Source organism: Doryrhamphus excisus, chromosome 12 (assembly GCF_030265055.1).
Source record: "Doryrhamphus excisus isolate RoL2022-K1 chromosome 12, RoL_Dexc_1.0, whole genome shotgun sequence".
NCBI classification, from domain to species: Eukaryota; Metazoa; Chordata; class Actinopteri; order Syngnathiformes; family Syngnathidae; genus Doryrhamphus; species Doryrhamphus excisus.
The window spans coordinates 5,814,404-5,838,267 of record NC_080477.1 but is presented as its reverse complement, the minus strand read 5'-3'; the positions used below and the strand labels follow the sequence as shown (position 1 = coordinate 5,838,267).

The following is a 23,864-nucleotide window of genomic DNA, read 5'->3' as shown; positions in this document are numbered from 1 at the left end:
CAATAAATGACAAAATATTCATTGTATCGGTATAGACTTTCTTGCTAGTGTACGTCATGATATGTTAAAATGCCTCGGAGAGAACTTTCATTGATTTAGTGTGTCGAGTTCATGTAGACTTCCATCATGGCATAACAGTCCTAATTTGGAATTATAGTTTGGTCATTAACATTCATTCATTATTCAGTGAGAAATAAAAAAAAAATAGGATGGGTTGTTCCTTACCTCCTGAAAAATGATGACAACACACACAATATTCAAAGTCATCAGGTGAGAAGATACTGTGGTAGTAGTCCATTATCATCATGCAGTATTACATCATCAGCATCAGTGGGTCACATCTTGTAAGATTATTTTCAAGGAGGTCTCATAATTCCTCAAAGTGTTTGACTATTCATTATGGTGCACCGGAGATACAACAACCCTATCTGTTGGTCGTACGTGGAGGATCATCACCAGTCATTTTTTGTCTTGCATACACCTGGTTGTTTCCAAGTACAGTAAACCTCGGATATATCGGACTCGGATATATCGGAAATTCGCTCACAACGGACAGATAAAAAAGAAACGATTTTTCTGTAATGCATTTCCAATAAAAATTCATTGCATATATCGGATTATTTATACCGGATTTCGCCCATTTCGGACAAAATCTCCAGTCCCGTTCCAATGCATTTCCATTAAATTTCCCTCGCATATATCGGATGGCCGCATCGTGGCGCTCCGATTCGCCGAATCGTGACAGGCCGCTATACGACGTCATTTGCAGCGTTGCCTGCGCGTCCAGGTACATTGGAAACATAGTCAAGGAAGTGCCTTTTTATAATGGATAAAATCCGATTTACGCATATACCGGATATAAATCCGATATATGCGTAAAACGGACATTTTCCGGTATACGCATATAACGGATTTCGCTTATATCGGACAAAACCAGTGGGAACAATTGAATCCGATATATCCGAGGTTTACTGTAGTACAACTCAGTCAGTGCGGTGAACACAGTTTTCATTTTCATCCACGATCAAAGTTGTGCCCAGTATGAAAATATCAAAATGGCACCCAGCTGATGGGGGCACAACCCCACGATATTATGCTTTTTTTTAGTATTTTGCCCATCATTCCTTATGTGAAACATGAATACATATTTTTTTCTGTGCATTCTAGCGTGTGAAAATTAGTTAATATGAGGTAGGACATTGTGGGAAATATGTATTTTGATGCTAAAACACAAAAAAAGTGCCAACAATGTTCCATTTACATAACAGACCAACCAAGCTACAGCGATAATCTTCATATTAGGCCAGTACGGATGTGCTAATGCATGCTGTTATATCCTGTCGTTTAGATTACTGTAATGCCCTGCTCTCTGGTCTTCCCCAAAAAAGTGTTTTAAATCTCCAATTATTACAGAACTCAGCCGCACGTGTGCTGACGAGGACCAGAGAGCGGGAGCGCATTACACCGGTTTTAAAGTCGCTACATTGGCTCCCCATCCGCTTCAGGATCGATTTTAAAATTCTCTTACTGGTTTTTAAATGTCTTAACGCCCTTGCACCTTCTTATTTATCTGATCTGCTCTTACCATATCAACCCCCCCGGACCCTGCGGTCCTCCGGCACTGGCCTTTTAACTATACCAAAACCCAGAACAAAAACCCACGGTGAGGCAGCATTTAGCCACTATGGCCCCCACCTGTGGAACAGCCTGCCGGAGAGCCTCAGGACTGTGGAGACAGTTGATATTTTTAAAAGAAGATTAAAGACACACCTTTTTAATCAGGCTTTTAACTCATATTCATTCATTCATTTTCTACCGCTTTTCCTCACGAGGGTCGCGGGGGGTGCTGGAGCCTATCGCTGTCTTCGGGCGTAAGGCGGGGTACACCCTGGACTGGTCGCCAGCCAATCACAGGGCACAGCTTTTAACTCTTATTTTTAAACTTTTCTTATGTTTTCATCTTTTTAGTCCTATTTTATGCTTTTAGTTTTTAGCTTTTTTTCCTCAGGGGGGGTCCTCCACACTGGGGGCTGTTTCGGGTCTGCTGAGGGGGTGCTATCCTTGGGTCCCTTCGACCCGGCCGGCTGGGGGTTCCTCCCTTTAATGTGGGGGTCCGCCCGTCTGTCGGAGTCGGGGGGCCCGGGTGCTGGTCCCCCGATGGCATGACCTGTGGCTCCTCCCAGTGTGGACGGCCCCAAATGTGACGTTTCTTTGATCCTCAGTGCCATGCCATGTCTCCCTACTGTGTGTGATTGTGTGTGTGTGTGTGTGTGTCTAGTATGGAGGGTGGGAAGGAGGGGCTTTCTTAGTATTTGTTTTTCCTTTTAATTGTGGTAATTGTTTTTTTTTAATTTTGTAAAGCACCTTGTGTCGCATGTTTTTGCAGGAAAAGTGCTATACAAATAAAGTTGATTTGATTTTGATTTGATTGTAGCAGCTTACACGAAAAGTTTGATTTATCTGGCGGAGTAACATGACACCTTGCTGCTGTCAATTTCGCTACAAAGACTACGCATCTACAGGTATATCAAATATCTAACACTGTTAGAGGATTTTTTAAATTTTTTTTTAGCAGGGTTAGTAGTCAAAAAGAGAGGCATGAGATTGATTCTCAGAAAATCGTCAATACCAGTTGAGTTTGTACTACCAAGGTTTGTGTTAAACACATTACTGCCAGCCAACTGGGTTCAAAATTAGATTGGCTTAATATGGCCATCTGACTCTTATCCCATGTTGGAAAACGTATGCTTTGATTTTAACGGCATCTCCACAAGACAGCCACAACAATAGGAGCATGATTGCTTAATTTTTTCAAATGAAATATGCCATGGTAACTACTAGTTAAATTTGACATGAAAGATGATTCTACCATCCACCAACCAGAAATATTACTTTAAGTATTACAGAGTTTGTGTTGTTTTGAAACAATAAGTTACTTTTTTGCCAATACAGTCAGCTCGGGTGTCAAGCTGTCAGAGTCGTTAAGAGTGTGCAAACGGACAGTGTTAACAGGACTAATAGACAGAGGCGAGTGATGAATGTGCCGTGTCAGCGGTGATGGTGATTGAGGGGAAGTGGGCAGATGAGTGTCTGTATGTCTTGGTAGTGTTTGAAAGACTGTTTTTAGCCCCGCTGCTGTCATTTCATAACTCACGCCATTGATCCGTCTTCTGTCTCTTGGCACACTGAAAAACTGTTGGAATCAGATAAGAAGCTAGAGGCCTGATGGGCATCATGAGGTCCCCTAAGACTAAATAAATAAAGAGACACAACAAGATCAATCACAAGTGATGGGCCTGCTAGCTTATTAGGGTTGCTTTAGAGTGTCGTACTTATAAGTACCAAAGAACCTGCTTTGTTAATTGACCAACTTACATAAAAGCACAGTGTGGTGGCGATGAAACATGAAGATGAGCAATACATGCTGGCAATGCCAAAGCAGTTGGGGCTGGAATAAAAAATCACAATATGGATTTTATATTTCAGAACTGTTGCTTGATTGCAAAAAAATGTGAATCACAATTCATGTGAATTCTTGTTTCCAAAAGGTATGTGTGATGACTAGTTACACAGTAGCGTACCGTAAAAGTCATTCATCTCGTCCTCTGGCTTGTCCTAGGAACTAAAATCACTGAAGTCTTCCTTTTCAGCGTCACAATTGAACAGCCTCATAATTCCTTTGTCACACACTTTGTCAGCCTCCCTGTTTTGTTGTCATTCTCCGAGACACTTTTGTCTTGAGGCAAAGTAGCCATTCAGTTTGGACTATCCCACCCTTTCCAAACCCACTGGAGATAGTGGACTATTGGAGGTCCAAACTGAAGCTCTAGTAATTCTACAGTTGATCAAACTTACTTAAGATGTGTCAGATCAAAAACACAATGACTGCATAAGACTTGGAAAGTTGATATTAGCTTCCACTTCATTCGTCCACATCGCCACATCACTACTTCCTCAAGCTGCACTCTTGCACTCTTGAATCATGGGAAATGTAATTTTTAGCCATAAATTAGCGGTATCACCGTACAAGCCGCAGGGTTAAAAGTGTGAGGAAAAAAAATAGTATACACCAGATATTACCGGAAATAAAATTTTTCCAGGAAGCCAAAATTACCACAAACACGTTTTTATAGTTAGTTATAGTACATTTAGAGTCTTATAATTGTAGTTTAATATTAATACTATAATAATTAATAATTGTAGTTAAAGTACTTTTTCTTCAGTTCAGAGAGAGAAGTAGAGAGACAAACATGTCAGAATTCATCAAGTCAGAAGAAGTGTGTGTGTGTGTATGAGTATTTGTGGCAGCAGAAGGTAAATTAATAGCTGCCCTTCCTTTAGCCTCATTATCAGTGCTTGAGAGCCTTACCTGCCTCACAAGTGGATGGCAGTCATCAGTCATCCTGTCCCTCTATCTATCCGACTGTCAATCACTCATGTCTCTCACACACAAACACACTCACATTTTCACAGGTGTGTTCATATCAAATGAGAATTTGTTTGTCATGTCAAACACTTAAAGTATTTTTAGAGATCAGTGTGTCACTCTTAATCTCTGGTACTTTGTTCTTGTTTTACAAGCAGTTGATGTTTGCTAAATACAAGGATGAAGAGTCTTGAACCAGTCATGATGTGCTATATATATCACTATATTGACACTTACTATGGTACCCATTATGTCATTGGATGCTCATATCACCTTGTACTTCGGTACGAGGTACATTGTTTATAAAAAAAAAAAAAAAGAACCTTAAACTGTATTATGGAAAGCAGGAAGTGAACAAATGTAACAGTTACTGATTGTAAAAGTACCAGATGGAGGGTTAGGATTTAATAAGCTTTGCTTCTTCCTACTCCTTTTGGACATGTGGAACTGTGAACTGATTATGGGATGCACTCAATTGTAATCTGATGCATGTTCAAATGAAATAAAACCATTACCATTACCATTAAATCATGCAATCTGTAGATTTTACATGAGGAGCCAGAAGGCAAGGCAAGTTTATTTAGCACAAGACAAGGTAAAGAAAAGAAGGGTGAAATCAAGTCATAAAATCTTTCCATAAAACATTAAATCATTGTATGAAATTCCATAAATCATTCCATTAAAAAAAAAAATAAAAAGTGCAGTTTTCAGCCTGAAATTGAACATTGCCAAAGTTGAAGTTTGTGGCACTTGTGGCATCTTCTGGAAGACTGTTCCTCCCTCTGAAATCCCAGTAGCTAGATTTAATTTTTGTGACATTAGCAGATAATTTGCTCTCAAAATAATAATAATATAAAATGACAATAATATCGTTTATGTAATAATTTGAGGGACAAGAAACATTTACAAATTCACCTCAGTTAAATTAAAAACGCTGTCGTTCAGTCACATATTTCTTCATTGTACTGTATTTACTTTTAATAATGTTAAAGTCTCATCTCTTTCTTATAGACCAGGGGTGGGCAAACTACGGCCCGGGGGCCACATCCGGCCCGCCAAGTGTTTCAATATGGCCCGCCTGTTCTTTCCAAAGTATTTTATTTAAACTCAACATACAACCTGGCATTGTGGCTTGGGCCAACTTTTTGATGGTTGAGGTAGTTGCTTTATCAATTTTGTTATTTGATGTGGTCTGTTGTTTACAAAATGCTCCTGGAAAAAGGAACACAAGCACAATAGTAAAAATAATAATAATAATAACAATAATAATGTTGTTGTTAATAATACTAATATTATTATTATATTAATATTGTTGTTAATAATATTAATATAATAATAGTAATAATAATATTATTAAAAATAATAATAAACAATATTATTGTTATTATTATTATTAAAATATAATAATAATATATTATATAATAATATAAATAATAATTATAATATATTATATTATATAATATAATGATAATAACATTACTATAACTAATAATAATAACAATAGTAATTCTAATAAAAATAATAATAATAACAATAATAATAATACATTTAATTTCTAATACACTTCACATCAAATAAAAAAAAAAAATTGACTGTTACGTGTAAAATACTATACCACCCCTTTGCCCACCCCTGTAATAGACCCAATCTCATTTGTTGTCTCGTTGTCTTGAGCATCTCGGTACACCCCTAGCGTGTTAAAATGAAGCCTGCGGTTAGTGTTGCTACCGTTTGTGTCCTCCCCACTCTTGAATGTTATATTGTTTTATGCGATATATGCCATCTATTATGTTGGATAAGTGCAGAGTTATCTGTAAAAGTGAATAATGACATTAATGCACAAATGACATTTCTTGGTGAACAACCCCAGCTCATTAGTATAACAGCTGACACACAAACACCATGTGCTGTTCTGGCTTACTAAAAGACGTCTAAAGATGTCTAAATTCCAGCATGAAGGCTAGACTTTGGGTAATGTGCTCTCAATATGTCATAGATGGAGCTTCTGAGACATAAAATTGCTGAAAAAGTACAACTATGGTAACTTTTTAAATATTAATAAAACTCAATCACTCAGAATTTGTGGGGGGAAAGTCTTCCTCTCGTCCCCAAATAATCCCCATCCAGGCGTCCATCCATTTTCTGTAACTTTTCCGAGAGGCAAGATACACCCTGAACTGTGAGTCTCAGGACACAAATAAAAGCCCTTCAGAGTCCCCGCGTTAACATGCTTGCATTTTGAGATGGTAAAAAACCAGGCAACCCAGAGAAAACCCACACAAGCGCGGGTAGAACACGCAAACGCCACGCAGCAGAAATTCAAACCCTGATCTGCAGACAGTGACATACTCACTGCTGCGTTATCGTGCTGCCCGTACTTTAACGTTTCCACTATCTGTGCAACATAACATCCTCATCATTGATTTAATAATGCTTGTAAAAACTACCTCAATAACCTTGTAGCAAGTTAATTCACTCTTACGCCATCTTTCTTTTGTGTTTCTCATTTGTGTGAATTTAAATGGAAATTAGTTTCTCTTGCAACCTGCACAATCCACCGTCACCATGTGATTACACACAGAAATCTATTACGGTGATGCATATATGTTGTGTTCATGGTAATTTAGTGTCATATGACAACAGACTCGTATATAGAAGAGCCTTGCTGACATAGAGCGCTGCCTGGTAGTCAGTGAAGCATAGGGGGAATACACACTTCCAGACACACAGTTTCATGCACATAGGCCTTCTCTTTTATTTTGCTGTGGCCCTCGTGGGACTGCAAGTGATGATCTGCAGTAATTGAGGCAGACGTGTGTTAAATGCAGAAGGAGAGAGGAGATACCATTGTTCCAAGTGCTGATGCAAGAACATCTTTTCATAGCGACAACTACACAGTATCCCAAAACATCACAAATCATGGAAATAGCTAAATCACAACATGGTCCAAGTAATGAACTATGTTAAAGTTAAAATAGCTGCACCGCCATCACTGTAGTTTGTCAGTACCCTATAGATCACAGCAGTAGTTTACTTCTCGACTTTGCAGTTTTATGTCGCATTGCAGGTTTACTCTGGAAAGCTTTATCTTGTGAAAATCATAACATAAATGAATGTATGGCCTGTCGTAACTCAATGACTCCAAATCAGTCACTGCTTTTGTGTATGTGCACGTGCTACTGCCTTCGATGGCAGTTATTTTATATAGGTTGATCAAGGACCATTTTTATGTGTTTTACTTTGTACTTGTGAAAATTAGACGTGCCTTTTTTTTGGACCATATGTTCTTTTAAATCATTATCTAACAACGGTGGTGGTGAAGTTTTCAAGTAATTTCATTTTGAGCCAGTTGCATACAGTCCCTTTAAAATAGTTGTACAGTAAACCTCGGATATATCGGACTCGGATATATCGGAAATTCGCTCACAACGGACAGATAAAAAAGAACCAATTTTTCTGTAATGCATTTCCAATAAAAATTCATTGCATATATTGGATTTTCTATAACGGATTTCGCCTATTTCGGACAAAATCTCCAGTCCCGTTCCAATGCATTTCCATTAAATTTCCCTCGCATATATCGGATGGCCACATCATGGCGCTCCGATTCGCCGAATCGTGACAGGCCGCGATACGACGTCATTTGCAGCGTTTGCAGCGTTGCCTGCGCGTCCAGGTACATTGGAAACATAGTCAAGGAAGTGCCTTTTTATAACGGATAAAATCCAATTTATGCATATACCGGATATAAATCCGATATATGCGTAAAACGGACAATTTCCGGTATACGCATATAACGGATTTCGCTTATATCGGATAAAACCAGTGGGAACAATTGAATCCGATATATCCGATGTTTACTGTACAATAGTTTTTACTGTCCATTGACATAAATCTCTACATTTAGGTTTCTTTGAGTTTTCAAATTTCTAGTTTTGTTTTTCATACAGTAGTTTTATTTTGTTAAAGGGGACCTCTTATGCTTTTTCCACTTTTATGACCTACAAATGTAGTTGGAATGTTGTATTCTCGTGTTAAACAATGCCATTTTTTATAATGATGAGGTTTGTGCATTTGGAAGGCCCTGAAAGAAGTGCTGTTTTAAAAGGTGTGGTAAAACTGCCCCTTTGTGATGTCACAGAGGGGTGGACTTCCTTTTATGGTTCATAGTTAGAAGCACTTTTGGCGTGTGACCAATTACAGCAGGCCGTGGGTGGAATTCATTAAAACAGATTGTTTTGGCAGGAAGCATGAATCAAAGGGAATACAGCTGGAATAGGTTCAGATTTTGCGAAATCTAAAAAGTTTTCTGTGTGGGTTATTGTGTGTCGCTTCTCCCATAGGAGCACAACTCAATACATTCATTCAATTTCTACTGCTTTTTCCTCACGAGGGTCGCGGGGGGTGCTGAAGCACACCCTGGACCGGTCGCCAGCCAATCACAGGGCACATATAGACAAACAACCATTCACACTCACATTCATACCTATGGACAATTTGGAGTGGCCAATTAACCTAGCATGTTTTTGGAATGTGGGAGGAAACCGGAGTACCCGGAGAAAACCCACGCATGCTCGGAGAGAACATGCAAACTCAACACAGAGATGGCCAAGGGTGGAATTGAACCCTGGTCTCCTAGCTGTGAGGTCTGCGCGCTAACCCACTCAATACAAAGGGTAGAAAAATGAGCATAATGGGCATAATGAGCACAATTCCTTTAAGGAATTAAGAATCATCAATTTGTCAAATTTAACATGCATCTATGCTCAAGCAAAACTTTTCTACTTTTTCCCCAAAAATGTATCATTCACTAGCTGCAAGAACCCCCTGATCTCCCCTCTAAATACTTAGTATTGCAGCAGCTGATGTTCCTTTTCTTTTTGCTTGCGTATAGAAATGATAAAAACCCAAAGAGGCAAACTGTAGAGAAACATAACTCACCCAATGTTTTAAAAATGTTGTGATTCACTGTGTTTCTCTGCCCTCAAATGGGAATTGGTTCTTCCTCAGCTGATAGTCGTCCACGTCATCTGTCATGGAAGTCAGACTGCTAGTTTTTGCTGTCACCGTACTGCCTTGGTTGAAAATAATTTTCTGTTGAGAGTTGATAAAGAATACTCTAGAAAAGTCGGGCTTTTGTGTCAAGGTGAATGTATGCCAACAATCCTGACAGATGTAACAAAGCTATAAAAGTGTGTTTGTTATTTTTACGTTTGTGCAAGCATAGATGTGTTTGAGGCCACGGGGGAATGTTTTATATGCTAATTTACGCTAACGCATATAAGCTGTTTCAGCCCATTCCCATTAGGGTTTTCATTAGTTTCTTATGTAAATGCCAACTGGATATACTGCAGAATAATACTGCCTGCACAACCCTGGCTCCCTGAAGTTGGCACGTTCCTTAGGCCTCACCGTGTTAGTGCCCTGATTTGATCATCGGGATTTGGTGCTTTCTTTATTGTTTACAGTACACAGACGCTTGCTACATCGTGGTTCGAACACCACTCCCTCATTCTATCTCGGTTTTTCAAACATTAATAATTAAATGATTGCTGTGTCGTGGTTGATTATGGCCTATTGTCAAATATGCATATTTAACCAATTGCCATATTAAACATTTTCAAGCATAAAAACAACTAAAATGGCCTAAAATACAAAACAGTAAAAGCCATTGACACCAGAACTTGTGACTGTAGTATTCTACATTGCGTACTAGTCGTTAGTAATGTTCAGTGAGACCACCTTCAAAGCACCAGGCTTGAACAACAGGCTTTTATTGCAGGTTTAATTTGTATCAGAACAATCACAATAATAATCAGAATATTCACAATAAGCTGATCATCATAGTGCTAACATTGTTACTGTTGCGACTGTAGCCCAACACAAGCGAAAACTCAAGTCTGAACCACCGACGTCACTTCCTCTGCGCCGTCGATTCTGCTGCGAATACTCGATATTTTGATTCAGAGACTGTTGATGCTGATGTGCTGTTATGTGCTGCGACTGTGCTGCGGTTTTGTCTGTCTTGTTTTCTGTGTCGCTAAATTAATTAAGGTACTGTTGTTGCACACCTGCCGTGTTTCATTGTTTATCTGAGTGTTTTAGCCTTTTTTCTTTTAGATGGAAAATGAAAATCTGTTCATTTGATGGCATCCCCATTCGCTCTGCTCTTGTTGACTGTGGACAAAATCTAACGAATCCGATTCAACCATGGAAGTTCTTAGTTTATGTTTTTGCATGTTTATGTGATTGTGCACGTTCCTGTCCTTTCATAGCCCCAGCTGCACCGACTGTGATGGGTCAGTTTTTTGTACATACGCTTAGTACATAATTTTCGCTATGTATACAACTCGTTCAAAGGGCATACAGTGCCTTTCGACGCATTCTCCTCCAATTTCAGATCAACATTTGCAATGACAGTTACAGCTGTAACTTATCAATTGGTTCCAGCTCCAATAGAACACTCTGTCCTTTTAGACGCCATTGTTCAAGGCTTTGGAAGGAATGGAAGAGACTGAGAAGAATCGTAAACAAGCATAAAACAAAGTTAAGACTCTTAAATGGGGAACAACTTTAACAAATTAAAGAAAATAGTATTTCCTCTGGGAAGAATATCAGTCCCCTATTTACTGTATACATAACCAGGTAGAGGCGGGCATGAGAGATGCCAAACGGCCTTCACCATGTTTATAATTCATTTATGATAAACAATCTTCCCTCTCTCCCGGCCTTCCTCCCCTTTGCTTCTGTCATTAAGCTTAGTGATATAAAATATGTATTTGGTTTCAGCTACTTTATGTGCAGTTAATTATCCAGACGCACACACTCACTTTCAAATGAATGTAGATCATCTGCAAGGGATCAGTGTTAATGAAAACTCTCACCCATAGCAGGGATTTATTGGCAAAGACTAACTTAAAGGGGAACTGCGAAACTGTGAAACATGAACACATATTTCTTTCCCCTTTTTTGTGCATTAGTATGCCAGAAAACGAGTTAATATGAGCTAACTAACAATTCATGACACACCTATTTTGACAGCAAAGCCCTCTAAAAAAACATATAGCAGTGTTTTATTGTTTTTTATACATGTTGTGATTATGCAAGATAATGATTTAAAGCATTACCTGAACGTCTTTCCGAGGTACATTGTTTTCACAGACTCACTGATCGTAAATAACGCTACTTCCGTCAAAAAGGTAAGACTCCAGCATCTTGCCGAGTCTTCGTCGCGATGTTGTCCGGTCTAAGTTGAAAGCCGTGTGTATCCACTGCATCAGTCTGTCCTGTTTTTTTGTTGGTAGCATGTGAAATCTCAAAGTTGACCAACTTTTCGGCTTATTGCCACAACCCTCAACAATACACGTGTGAGGCTTGATTTATAACCTGGTGTTAACTTTTCAAAACTAACAACACAATACCATTAGGTAGTGTTTATCGGGACGTTGAGAGATCACTCTGTTTTGCAAGTGGATGGTTCAGGGGCTTAAAGGGGACTTATTATGCTCATTTCCCGACCCTTTGTATTGAGTTGTGTTCTCCTATAGAGCAGCTACACACAATAACCCTATTTCCTTTGATTTGTGCTTTCCACCAAAATGATCATATTTATTCCACCCACGGCCCGCCTCCGGGCATGCCCACTCCACTGTGATTGGTCACATGCCCATAGTACTTCCTAACTACGAACGATCCCAACCTTCTAATATAGTAGGTATATTCATTGATTTTCTACCGCTTATCGCGGGCTTGCTGGAGCCTATCCCAGCGTCTTCGGGCGGGAGGCGGAGTCGCCAGCCAATCACAGGGCGCATATAGACAAACAACCATTCACACTCACATTCATACCTATGGACAATTTGGAGTCACCAATTAACCTAGCATGTTTTTGGAATGTGGGAGGAAACCGGAGTACCCGGAGAAAACCCACACAGAGATGACCGAGGGTGCCATCAAACTCAGATCTCTTAGCTATGTGGCCTGCACGCTAACCACTTGTCCACCGTGCAGCCCTATAGTGGGTATAGGAGTTGATGATAAATTAATAAAGTATTGGGTGAGCTAATTGAAAAGTGTTTGGGAGCTACTGGCAGCTTGGCTGGAGACCCCTGACTTGACTTGCGGTTGAGCTCAGAAGCTGGACATGAGGACGCTGCGTGGACGCACAGCGTGTCCGAAATTAGTGCACCTTTTCCCGGTGAGAACGCGCTGCTTCTGGCTCCAGCAACAATTTGGCAGATAGTTCATGTTCACAAAAATAGTCCCGTGTGAAATGCCGTTGACAGAGGAAAATATTTTTCTCTTGCTGGGAATCACGAAATACAATCACTTCTGCCTGAACCTTGATTTGTAAACAGGGTAGCAGATCTTGTGGGAGGGCAGAGAGCTTATCTGTCTTTCACGCCACGCTTACATAAGGAAGTCCGGCCCTCTGTGAAATCACAAAGGTGCAGTTTTACCACGCCTTTTTGAAACAGAGTGTTTTGGGCCTCATTATCTGAAACTTTGGCATTGTTTAACACAAGAATACAACATTCTAACTATATTTATAGGTAGGTCAGAAAAGTGTAAGAAGCATAATAAGGTCCCCTTTAAGCGTCAAAATAGCTGTGTCCCAGCTAGCTCATATTAACTTGTTTTCTCACGTTATAATGCACATAAAAGGGAAAGAAATTTGTGTTCATGTTTGACAAAAAAGAGCAATCCCCCTTTAAGTAATATTGCTTCTTTGCACCTCACCAGAAAGAGTGTCTAATATAGGTAATTAATATTGAAAATGTGTAAAATTGTTGGGTGTCACCATTGTCAAGGCAGTAGGGGCAGTACTCCGGGTCTATCGTTGACCATTAATGTGTGACTCTGCTCTCAGGCCTCTCTCGTATCCCTTTTTCCTTCAAGTGAAGCAGTGTCCCGTGAAATTGGGCACTAAATTATGAGGCTGGTGTATGCTGTGAGGGTTTTAAAAACGGTACACTGTTAAAGGTCATGGAGTGGACCGTAGTCAGCAACAACGTGTTCATCTGACTTTTTGGTTTGAGACCAATCCAGCTTTGATGAACACAAAATGTACGGTATCGGTTGAACGTTCAGGTAGCTTTGGGGTTTATCCACATCACCACTGTGGTCATTGTATAAACACTGGCCATGACAGCGATCTTCACGATTTTATAATGGTATAAATCATGTTCCTTCCTTTGACCCTGCCCTTTTTTCTGTTAATTGTTAATAAATAAAAAGGTTGTCATTTCACTCGATTACTATTCAGCTTCCTTATCTTACTTTCTGCACGGCTTCCTGTCTTTGTCATATACTAAAAAGCATTGTCATCACACACTCATATACTTTCCCTGTCCAGTTTAAATGTTCTCTCCTGGCCCTCACCTCACCTTGTTTGTCTGTGCCCTCCATAAAAGAGAGAAAACCTGATGCAGTTTAATGGTCAATATTATTGATGCTCCAAATCCAAATATATATATATATTGTTTGTAATTATGTTCATTTTTAAAATTTTAATTCGCTAAAAATTCTATTTACAATTCATGGGTCCAGCCATGATGAACTAGGTCTCGTATTTCACAAGTGACGCCATTGGGTACAGCTTCACAAACATAGTGGTGTACGAGACAGAGCATATTTACAGTCTTTATAGCAACAATTTGAGCGATGTCAATAGTTTTTGAGGAGGAACATTTGCAGATGTAATGGAAACTTGCACAACATGGATTTTTTTTTCAGTTTTGACGTTACTATTTGAAAAGGTTGTACCTTGAAAAAAGGTTATAGATAAATGCATACAGTAAATGAGAAAAATCATCAGTATGATTCATGTAATGTGCATATTATAACATCACCAGACTCGGAATTTGTAGCCAAATCAAGACAGATATGAATAATCCACACTCCCAAATATTGAACTTGCACATCCCTATTTAATTGCATGGCAAGTCCGATTGGCTGATCTGCTAGTTTGAGTAAAAAAAAAAAGAAGCCATTTGTCAGCAGAAGCCAACATGGTGGAGACCAAAACGTCTTTTCAACAATTAAATAATACCACGGTTAATGTGTTAGCCCCTGGAGCACAACAGGCGGGCGTGTCAGAGTCAAATCTGGATGCTTTGTGGCAGCCCTTGGAGTGACGTCACAATATTCATGGTCATGGTGAATTTAAATTTTCACTAATACAATTAAAACTATTTGAATTGTCAAGCTGTTATGTAGCCATATCCCATACTGCATTTATTACTTGCTCTGAAGTTTATTGTCATGAGATTGTACTGAAAGATTTCAGTCTTTTACCAGAATGTGGAACTAAACTGCTTGTGTTCTCTCTTCCCAGGGTTACTTTTTGCTGTTTGAGTCCATGTTGGATTCAGTCTTGGTGGCCAGAGATCTGTATTTGGCTGATGGTGGCTCAGGTAGGGCTTTTGTTCCTTCTTGAATCCTTGTCACCTGTGAGCACAGCCGGGTGACCCATTAAACAATATAGGCGGATGCTAAAAGTACCTTCATCTAAGTGCATTATATTGACAAATATGTATATGACAAATAATGACACAGAATTACTTTATTTTAGGTCTTTAATAAGATCAACCAGAAAAGACTCACTGTGCTTGTGGCTTGCCAAAAAAGCTGTCAGATATGACAAAGAATTGTTGATTTACATAAAGCAGGCAAGGGTTCCAAAGTTATTTCCAAGACTTTTGAAATTCACCAGCCTACTCTTCAAAGAAGCGGGTACCCTGTCAATATGACACAAAGAGGACAACAATGATTAATCAATGACAAAAGCAAACAACCATAAATTTGAATGCATCATTGGATTGGATCATTGGTTCATAGTAAGGATCGACCGATACATCAGCCGGCCGATATATCAGGCAGATATTTGCGTTTTTTCCTTGTATCGGTATTGGCCGATACGCGCGTGGGTTCGCCAATGTATTTTTCCACCGCATGATTTACAGTCAGGCATCACAAAGCTGCCCCGACAGCAGAGGACCCCGCAACACACGTAGTCGCGGTATCCCGCCCCCACAAGTAATAGCGTTAGCTTGCTTTTAACACTTTACTAAGCCCATCACATTTCACTGGGTGATCGCTAGGCATAACACTTTAAGTCACGGTGTGACAACAAGAAAGCCCAAAAACATCACATACCAACGCAACAGACGAATAAAAGCACTCTCACTCGTTGAGCAGAACAAGAATGAACAACTATGCAACTTTAAATGCGTGTCGTGTTATGTGTGTGCGCTCTCTCCGAGCACGCACGCACGCACACACAGCGCGTCACGCTGCGGAGGAGCTGTCATCACATCGATGCTAGATAAATTTAAACTATGACAGAAATGTTTTGCACATGGTTGAATATTTATTCCTTTTAAAGTTGATAATGCCGTTTAAATGTGTGTTTAAGACAGCTGAATCTACTGTGTTCAGTGTTTACATTCATTCATTCATTCATTCATTTTCTACCGTTTTTTCCTCACGAGGGTCGCGGGGTGCTGGAGCCTATTCCAGCTGTCTTCGGGCAAGAGGCGGGGTACACCCTGGACTGGTTGCCAGCCAATCACAGGGCACATATAGACAAACAACCATTCACACTCACATTCATACCTATGGACAATTTGGAGTCGCCAATTAACCTAGCATGTTTTTGGAATGTGGGAGGAAACCGGAGTACCCGGAGAAAACCCACGCATGCACGGGGAGAACATGCAAACTCCACACAGAGATGGCCGAGGGTGGAATTGAACCCTGGTCTCCTGGCTGTGAGGTTTGCGCGCTAACCACTCGACCGCCATGCCGCCCCAGTGTTTACATTTCAATAAATATTTGTTTAAACATGAGACCTGTAATATTTCTTATCATGGTAATTTTTTTCATGTAAATTGAGGGATCAAAAGCAGTATCGGCCACAAATATCGGCCCAAGCAAAATTGGCCATCGGCTGAGGGTGATGGAAAAAAATCGGTATCAGCATCTGCCCCCAAAAAACCATATCGGTCGATCCCTAGTTCATAATGTACAATATGTAAAACATTGGACAAGCACTGGGCCTGCTTTGTTGTATCTGGGTCTGGTCAGCTTGTAAAAGTGAAGAGTCCTAAGACTATCAGACGATGTGAGAATGTGTCTACATCAGCTGAAATTGTGTAAAAGTTGAGTGATGCAAGTCAGATCCCAGACTTGTGATTTGTGTTGCAATCTCTAAACTGTCCCTACCTCTAAAATTTCCACATAATGTATGTTGATACTTTTGATATACTTATATGCAACTGTAATTATTGTTTATAAAATGTGTGTTGTGTTAGCATCTTGAACGGATTCATTGGCTTTACATTGTTTTCTATGGGAAAATGTGCTTTGGTTAGAGTCTGTTTAGGGGAGAGTATGACCTTTTGGAAAGGATTGACTTTAACCAAGGCACTACTGTATAGCAACTCGGAAAACAAAGGCTTCTCAACATTCTAAGCCACACTAAGTCACTGTGAAAATGCACCCGTGCATGGCTTGTACACAATAATGCACTAATCAGGGGGAATCTAAATGGAGTTTCATTAAACAGCTGAAGGGGGACCATTTTAATCCTCTGGGAATTCTGTGGGAATTCCACTCAAGGCTGGTCTAATGACATGTGAAACCAATGAACAGGAACACAAAATGAATGTGTTTGTGCTTGAATTATGTGCTAACATTTTATCATAGTATTTTGGGCATTAAACTAAGGTTAATATCTGCTGAAGAGAAATCGGACCACCAGATAACATATTATGACTTGTGACGGAACTGCTTTTGATGCTGCAATGTCATTGAACAAGATCACCCCGTGACACAACTTGGAAAGCGTTCCACCACACTTCTTTTGGTGACGTCTTGAGACATGAGGAGACGGATGTCTCACACACTTGCAGGCGTGCAAGTAGCGTGCCCATTTAGAAAGCCAGCATGACAGTACATATAAAGATTTATGAACTGAGTAGTGCAGTAGATGGCAGGTCAGAGGATGGCCATATGCCTTGTCAAGAGCCTTTAACCCTGACATTCTGCTTCCAGCCATCCCTGCTGGAGGTACGTATAGGCAAGACATGGTTGGGTTGAAGAACTTGACTGGACCTGACCTCAACATCGAAGATTGTGAGCCGTGCACCCTCTTGTTCAACATCAATGGTCAATGGCTACGTTTACATGCAATCAAATAACCGGAATATTAGCAATAACTCTGTTGTGCACGCCATGTAAATAAGTATCGAACCGTAACACGAACTTATCAAACATGTATGCTGCACATTTTACCTATATTATCACATATTTAGAAATGAGGGTCAATGATGTGTTTACTATTATGTTTACATTCACTATTGCACAATAAATATATATCTTTAAGTTTAATGCAAGACCCCTCCCAACACTGTTACTGCTGTCAGCTTATGTAAGCTATATCAGAAACTGGTTGCAGCACATTCCCCATTTCCCCCGTTGAGGTGATTTTCCCTTCAACCTCAAATGTGAGGATTTTATACCGCATGCCTTGCACAGCACAGTGTCCTGGGAAAAAGGATCTGGTTTTTGCCCCACAATCCCTCCCACACAATCTACTCTTTCACAGCCGACCAATGAGGGGGATCGAGAGAGTGTGTGTGTGTGTTAGGTTGGGGGGGTTCATGACAAACGGGTTGAGAGCAGCGAGTCGAGAAGGACGCAGATGTCAAAGCCATGAATCTGGGGACACCCGTGTGCCCGCTTTCTCTTCGTCTTCCCTCCCTCTCCATTCACACTGTAGTAACCCCTCTTTCGAGCGTTCAACTTTTTGTCTCCATTTCTCATAACCAAGCGTGTCCAAATTGTGCCAAATCAGCAACCCCTTCCACCTGGCGTGCATGAATACTCTCTGGCTTCAGTAATAAGTAAAATGCGGTGATGTTACTTTGTATGGGAGTGTGCAAACACCATCATTAGGTAGGTGACACGTGCATGGTCACCAGCAGGCATTGGCTAATAATGAGGCCATGAGATGCCCATCACTGAGCTGTCACCATCCATTCTCACAATTTATGTACCGATCTATTGAAGGTTGTGTGAGACTGAGCGCCAACCCATATGTCTTGCAAAATAAATAGAACATGCCCATGGAAAGAGATATATTTTTAAAATGATGAAAGTTTTAGTCTTTTGTACATTAAAGCCTGCTTGCAGCCAAGGTTGTTGCTTTCTTTTTTTTTTTATAATTTCTTTTTTTCCGCCTATAAAGCGCTTTATAACCCCCTTTGGAGGGCCACAGAAAATACATTTGATGGCTTGCAAGAATAAAAACACTCATGTAGGAATCTAAACTATTTATACTGCATAATAATACTCCAATCACCAGAGGATACTGTCAAAAATGCAGTGGAACCTCCAACAAACAAGCATTAAAAAAAAAAAGTTTCCAATTGATATAAATTTTGTTCGAGAGCCCAGACTATAGTGTACAACTAACCAATGTTTTGAAATAAATCAAATATTCTCAAAGGACCAATTATGCTCATTTTTGGCTTTTTGTATTTAGTTGTGGACTCCTATAGTGCAGCTACATATAATAAACAGCACAGAAAGAGTTCCAGAATCTGCACCTATTTCAGCTGTTTTGTTGTCTTTCCACAACAGTCTGTTTTAATTTATTCCACCAATGGCCTGCCTCGGGGCACGCCGACTCCACTGTAATTGGTCACACTTCCAAGCGCTCCAGAGGACTTCCGATACTATTGCCGAATAGCACATTATAATTTTGTCAGTATAGGTGTTGATAATAAATGAATAAACCCTTTGGAGAGCTACTCGAGAAGTGGTTAGGAGCTATTGGTAGCTCATGAGCTACTGGTTGGAGACTAATAGCTCGCTGTCTGAGAAGGCGTTTTCTCCAAGTCGCATCTACAAAATCCACATTGCTTGGCTGTTGTAATTCCAGTAATGACTTACGATCGTCTTTTAACTTGTATTCACCGTACTGTAGGTTTTGAGGTCAGTTTGTAACAAAGCTTCCATAGCCACACAGATGGCGCATGACGTCACGATGTGAATGAAATGGGTTTTCTGCAAAAAAATAAAAATCTTTAAATGAAAATAAATAAAATGAAACATTTGAAAATCTTTTTTTAGACCAAAAATCTGTAAACTTGGGGGGGAAGACATTACTGAATCGTGACTTTGCAGGAATCCATTGTAGCTGTGAAATGCTGTAATAATACTGTAGCTCCCTTTTGCCTCTTGTAGGATGTGTGCTTGTTATTTGGCTTTAATGCTACACCGGGTTTTAAATCATCTTATGCATTGTTATGAATGATAATACTGATTGATGTTGGCTCAAATCAACATATCCCCACAAGCACGGCTGTTTTCATTTAGATTTATCCAGTATAAAAGTATTTTATAATCCCACAGTAAAACCTTTTTTGTGCAAGAATTTTGGCCCTAGGCCCCTCTCTTAGCTAATGGTGGTTCACAGCAGGGTGGCCAACATCTAAGCCCTCATCATCCAACAGTATCATTCCAATGTATCTTGATATTCAAATGTGAGAAGACATTAAAAGTCATAATTTTTTACATTTTAAAGGCGTAACTGTTTCTCTATAAATAGACACTGTGATGTGTGATGCCAAGATTTTACGTTTACAGTATGAAGTTTGGAAGTAGGACAAAAACCAGGACACGTTTGATTAGGTGATAGATTCAGTCATTACTATTGCTTCAGCAAATTGATGGAAAACAACACGCCCACAAGACCTTGAGGAATGCACTAATGCTATGTATTGAGTGCTTTGGGTAGCTCAAATATAGGCAAAAAGTCGGGGTCGGGGTGCAGGGAGGGCTTTCAATATTTGTCAAACTCTTAAATACACGTGCATGAGTTACTGCTTTCCATTTTGTTGCATTCCGCTGCTTTCAGGTTTTGAGGTCAGTCTGTACAGTACCGATAAATTAATAGATATTAGTTTCCTACTATACAACAAACATCTTACGGACGCACTAGGACGCATCCAGCGATGTATCCTGGAGTCATTAGGTGTTTTGGGTCTCGCAAACATCATACACCCCCCCACCCAGGCGACCCCACCGGGGTCCCAGTAGCAGTCCACAGATCAGCCCTCTTAATCCAAAGCCACCTTGTGGCCTTCTCTGTGGCTTCGCTCGTGGATTGGATGGCCTTCTTCTTGGCCACCCCTACGATGCCCAAACGACTAAGGACAATTGCAAAGTGAACGACCTGCAAAACCCCTACAGCCGACTTTTTAGGCTCATAGAATGACCTCCAGCCACTCTCCCTACACTCCTCCACCACTTCCTGGTACATGGCGCGTTTCCTCTCATTGGCTTCCTCAATGCGCTCTTCCCAGAGCACAGTAAGTTCCAGAATGATCAAATGACTCGGAAATAATGAATTTTCTGTGGGAACCTCAGCTGTTTTCCCAGGTCGACCTGCTGCTGCTAGAGAGAGGCCAAGTTGAGGAGGCCTGTTGTTAACTGTGGCCCCACCCGGGGTTTCTCACCAGCTTTAATGAAAGGGACTGCCTTCTTTGGATGTTGATGGCTGAGGCTAAGCTCTCAGCCACTGCCCTAAGCACTTGGTCATGGCACCAACGATAGCGACCATCAGCCACAGCCTTTGGGCAGCAGATGCGGAGATGTTCTAATAAGCCTCTTCCTGAGCAAAGAAGACAGGACGGTTTTTCACTCCTCCCCCAAACAGGCCATCATAGACAGCTTGCACCACATGATAGTTGAGTTGACAATTCCTGAGATGGAAAACTGCAACTTGTCAATCGCTCTCCCCTTCTTCAGCACCATGGAGCTTTACTTGGTTGGCTTAACACTCATCCTTTCCCAGGTGAGGAGTCTCTCAAGTCTTTGGAAGATCCGTCTGCACCCTGGGACTGATGATGTTGTAATGGGAAGGTCTGTCATATAAAGCTGACCTGGACAGGGGCCATTTTCATGGCAAGAAAGAAAAGAACAACAGAAATGGTCCAGCCTGTTCCTTTGTCAATGTGGTGCCAGTCTGATGTTTCTGACCCAGAAGTGACCCTCTGAAATTATCATAGTAGAATCAGGTCCTAGACCTTAATGGGACCTTGATGGAGATGCAGATCAAACTCGACCAGCTTGTGCAGTACGGACCCATAGGTGCTGGCCAAGTCCAACCACAAGACCACTAGGTCACCTCTTGTTTTTGTGGGCCTCTCTGATGAGCTGTATAACTGTGCGCTGCCTTTATGATCTCCTCAACCTCCCTCAGGCTTGGCTCCCTCAAGTTAAACTCCGTTTTTGAGGCACAGGGCTGATGAGGACTTTGTTGGGTTCCAGTTTTTGCTCTCTTCAGGGATCGCTCACTGAATCTTGGAAGAAGTGATTCACTTCCTCTGTTGAGTTCTCAAGACGACCACTTCGCTTTTCCCCAAGCAATTGTTTTGTGAAGCCAAAGGGATTGGTGATGAAGGCTGCTCGATTCCTGGTTCTCTCTCTTCCTCAATTATGGTGCCACTCTGATCTGCGGGGGATCATCAGCTTCTTTCGCAGGATGATTTGCGGCTTCGCTAGTGGTTGCTTGTCCTCATCAGTAGCTGTCTGTTTCCTGAGGGTGCGAAGCTGGGGCATAGCTGAAGGTGATGGTAGTCATCGTTCGGAGTCTCCTTTGGCTGTGGCTTGGATGAAGTTGGACACATCCTTGTCAAACTGTAGCCACTTAGGGCCACTTAATCCACTGCTTTGGAATTACTTTTGGTACTTGGAACGACTGGGCTCTGTGGGTTGCCTCATAGCCTGGCTCCTCCTATTTCTCACCAGGTACAGACCTGTGCGTGGCACGTCACTCTCTCGCTCCAAGCATTTCATTCTGGTCTGATGAATATCCAAGCCGCAATGATTGTTTGGGTTGTCAACCTTTGGTCCATCCGAATGGAGATCTGACCTTCACCCTCTTTTGGGAACTCCTCTGTATGGCATTCTGTAGCTCTTTGGGGGGTTCTATCTCCGGAAAGATAAAGAACAGGGTGCTAAGCCATGCTGTCCCAGCTGCCATCTTTTCGTACTGTCTCTCCAGTAGTCGACCAAACTAGTCTTGGTTGTCAGATGGTCTATTCCTAGGTGTCACGAGCTGCACCACAGCTTAACTATACAAGAAAAATCTCACGGTGGCACTGGGGCGCATCGTCTCTTTCAAATCGGGGGGTGCAACAACATTTATTTCCCACAGTGTGGCCACTACAGGGAATAATGGAGAACCACTGCCTCAGAGCAAGGATGGCAAAACCTTTTCCACCAAGGGCAGTATACAGAAACTTGTGCATATTAATCCCACGTAAAAAAAAATTAGTGTCATTAAGGGAATTTCCTCTTGTTATTAACGTGTTAACTTTGACATCCCTAAAGTGGAACCTGTCCTGGTAAACCACTGTTTTTTTATCCAAACCGATCTAGAGCCTTCAAGCTTAGCAGTTTCTACAGTGTTCTAAGGTTTCAAATCCTCGCATTGATTCCTTCAAGCACACTTGTTTGCATTATGACCAAATAGTCATCTTTCTTATAAGATTATCAAACTTTTGTCCAGATGGTGATCATTTTTGAGTCTGTAGAATGTTGACTGTGTGTAAATTACCCCACAAAAATCAAAGTTTGTTGTCCTTTCAATTTCCTTGTTTCCCCAGTCTTCCCAGACCTTTGTAACATCAGCATGGCAGCAATTGGAGACAAACAGAAGCACCAGGAACGCATTGCATTCTGGGATGATGTGTATGGATTCAACATGGCATGCATGAAGAAGGCTGTGGTGCCAGAGGCTGTGGTAGAAGTGGTGAATGCAGACACTCTCATCTCTGAGCCTACAGTCATACAGGTAAACACAGCAGTCATCAAAAAAAAATCATGGGTTTATAGATATAATTTCATTTGACAACAATGATTTTAAAAAGGGATACAAGATATTCCCAAGCCAATTGATGGAAACCATGATCCACATTTGGGATTCAACAATTTTGCTGATGAACCTTTAAACTAATTATCTGAATTACAGTAAACCTCGGGTATATCGGACTGGCATATATCGGAAAGTCGCTCACAACGGACAGATAAAAAAGAACCGATTTTTCTGTAATGCATTTCCAATAAAAATTCATTGCATATATCGGATTTTTTATAACGGATTTCGCCTATTTCGGACAAAATCTCCAGTCCCGTTCCAATGCATTTCCATTAAATTTCCCTCGCATATATCGGATGGCCGCATCGTGGCGCTCCGATTCGCCGAATCGTGACAGGCCACTATACGACGTCATTTGCAGTGTTGCCTGCGCGTCCAGGTACATTGGAAACATAGTCAAGGAAGTGCCTTTTTATAACGGATAAAATCCGATTTACTCATATACCGGATATAAATCCGATATATGCGTAAAACGGACATTTTCCG

General features: G+C 40.8%; 1 protein-coding gene across 4 annotated transcripts in view; it reads left to right on the top strand.

Annotated features, from left to right (window-relative positions):
• prmt3 (protein arginine methyltransferase 3) overlaps positions 1-23,864 on the top strand; it is a 67,701-nt gene that overhangs the window by 17,837 nt on the left and 26,000 nt on the right. For all 4 annotated transcript variants that reach the window (XM_058088916.1, XM_058088917.1, XM_058088919.1 and 1 more), the window contains exons 11-12: positions 14,763-14,841; positions 23,107-23,294. In XM_058088916.1, the coding sequence (XP_057944899.1) occupies positions 14,763-14,841; positions 23,107-23,294 (267 nt within the window). The remainder of the gene's footprint in view (positions 1-14,762; positions 14,842-23,106; positions 23,295-23,864) is intronic.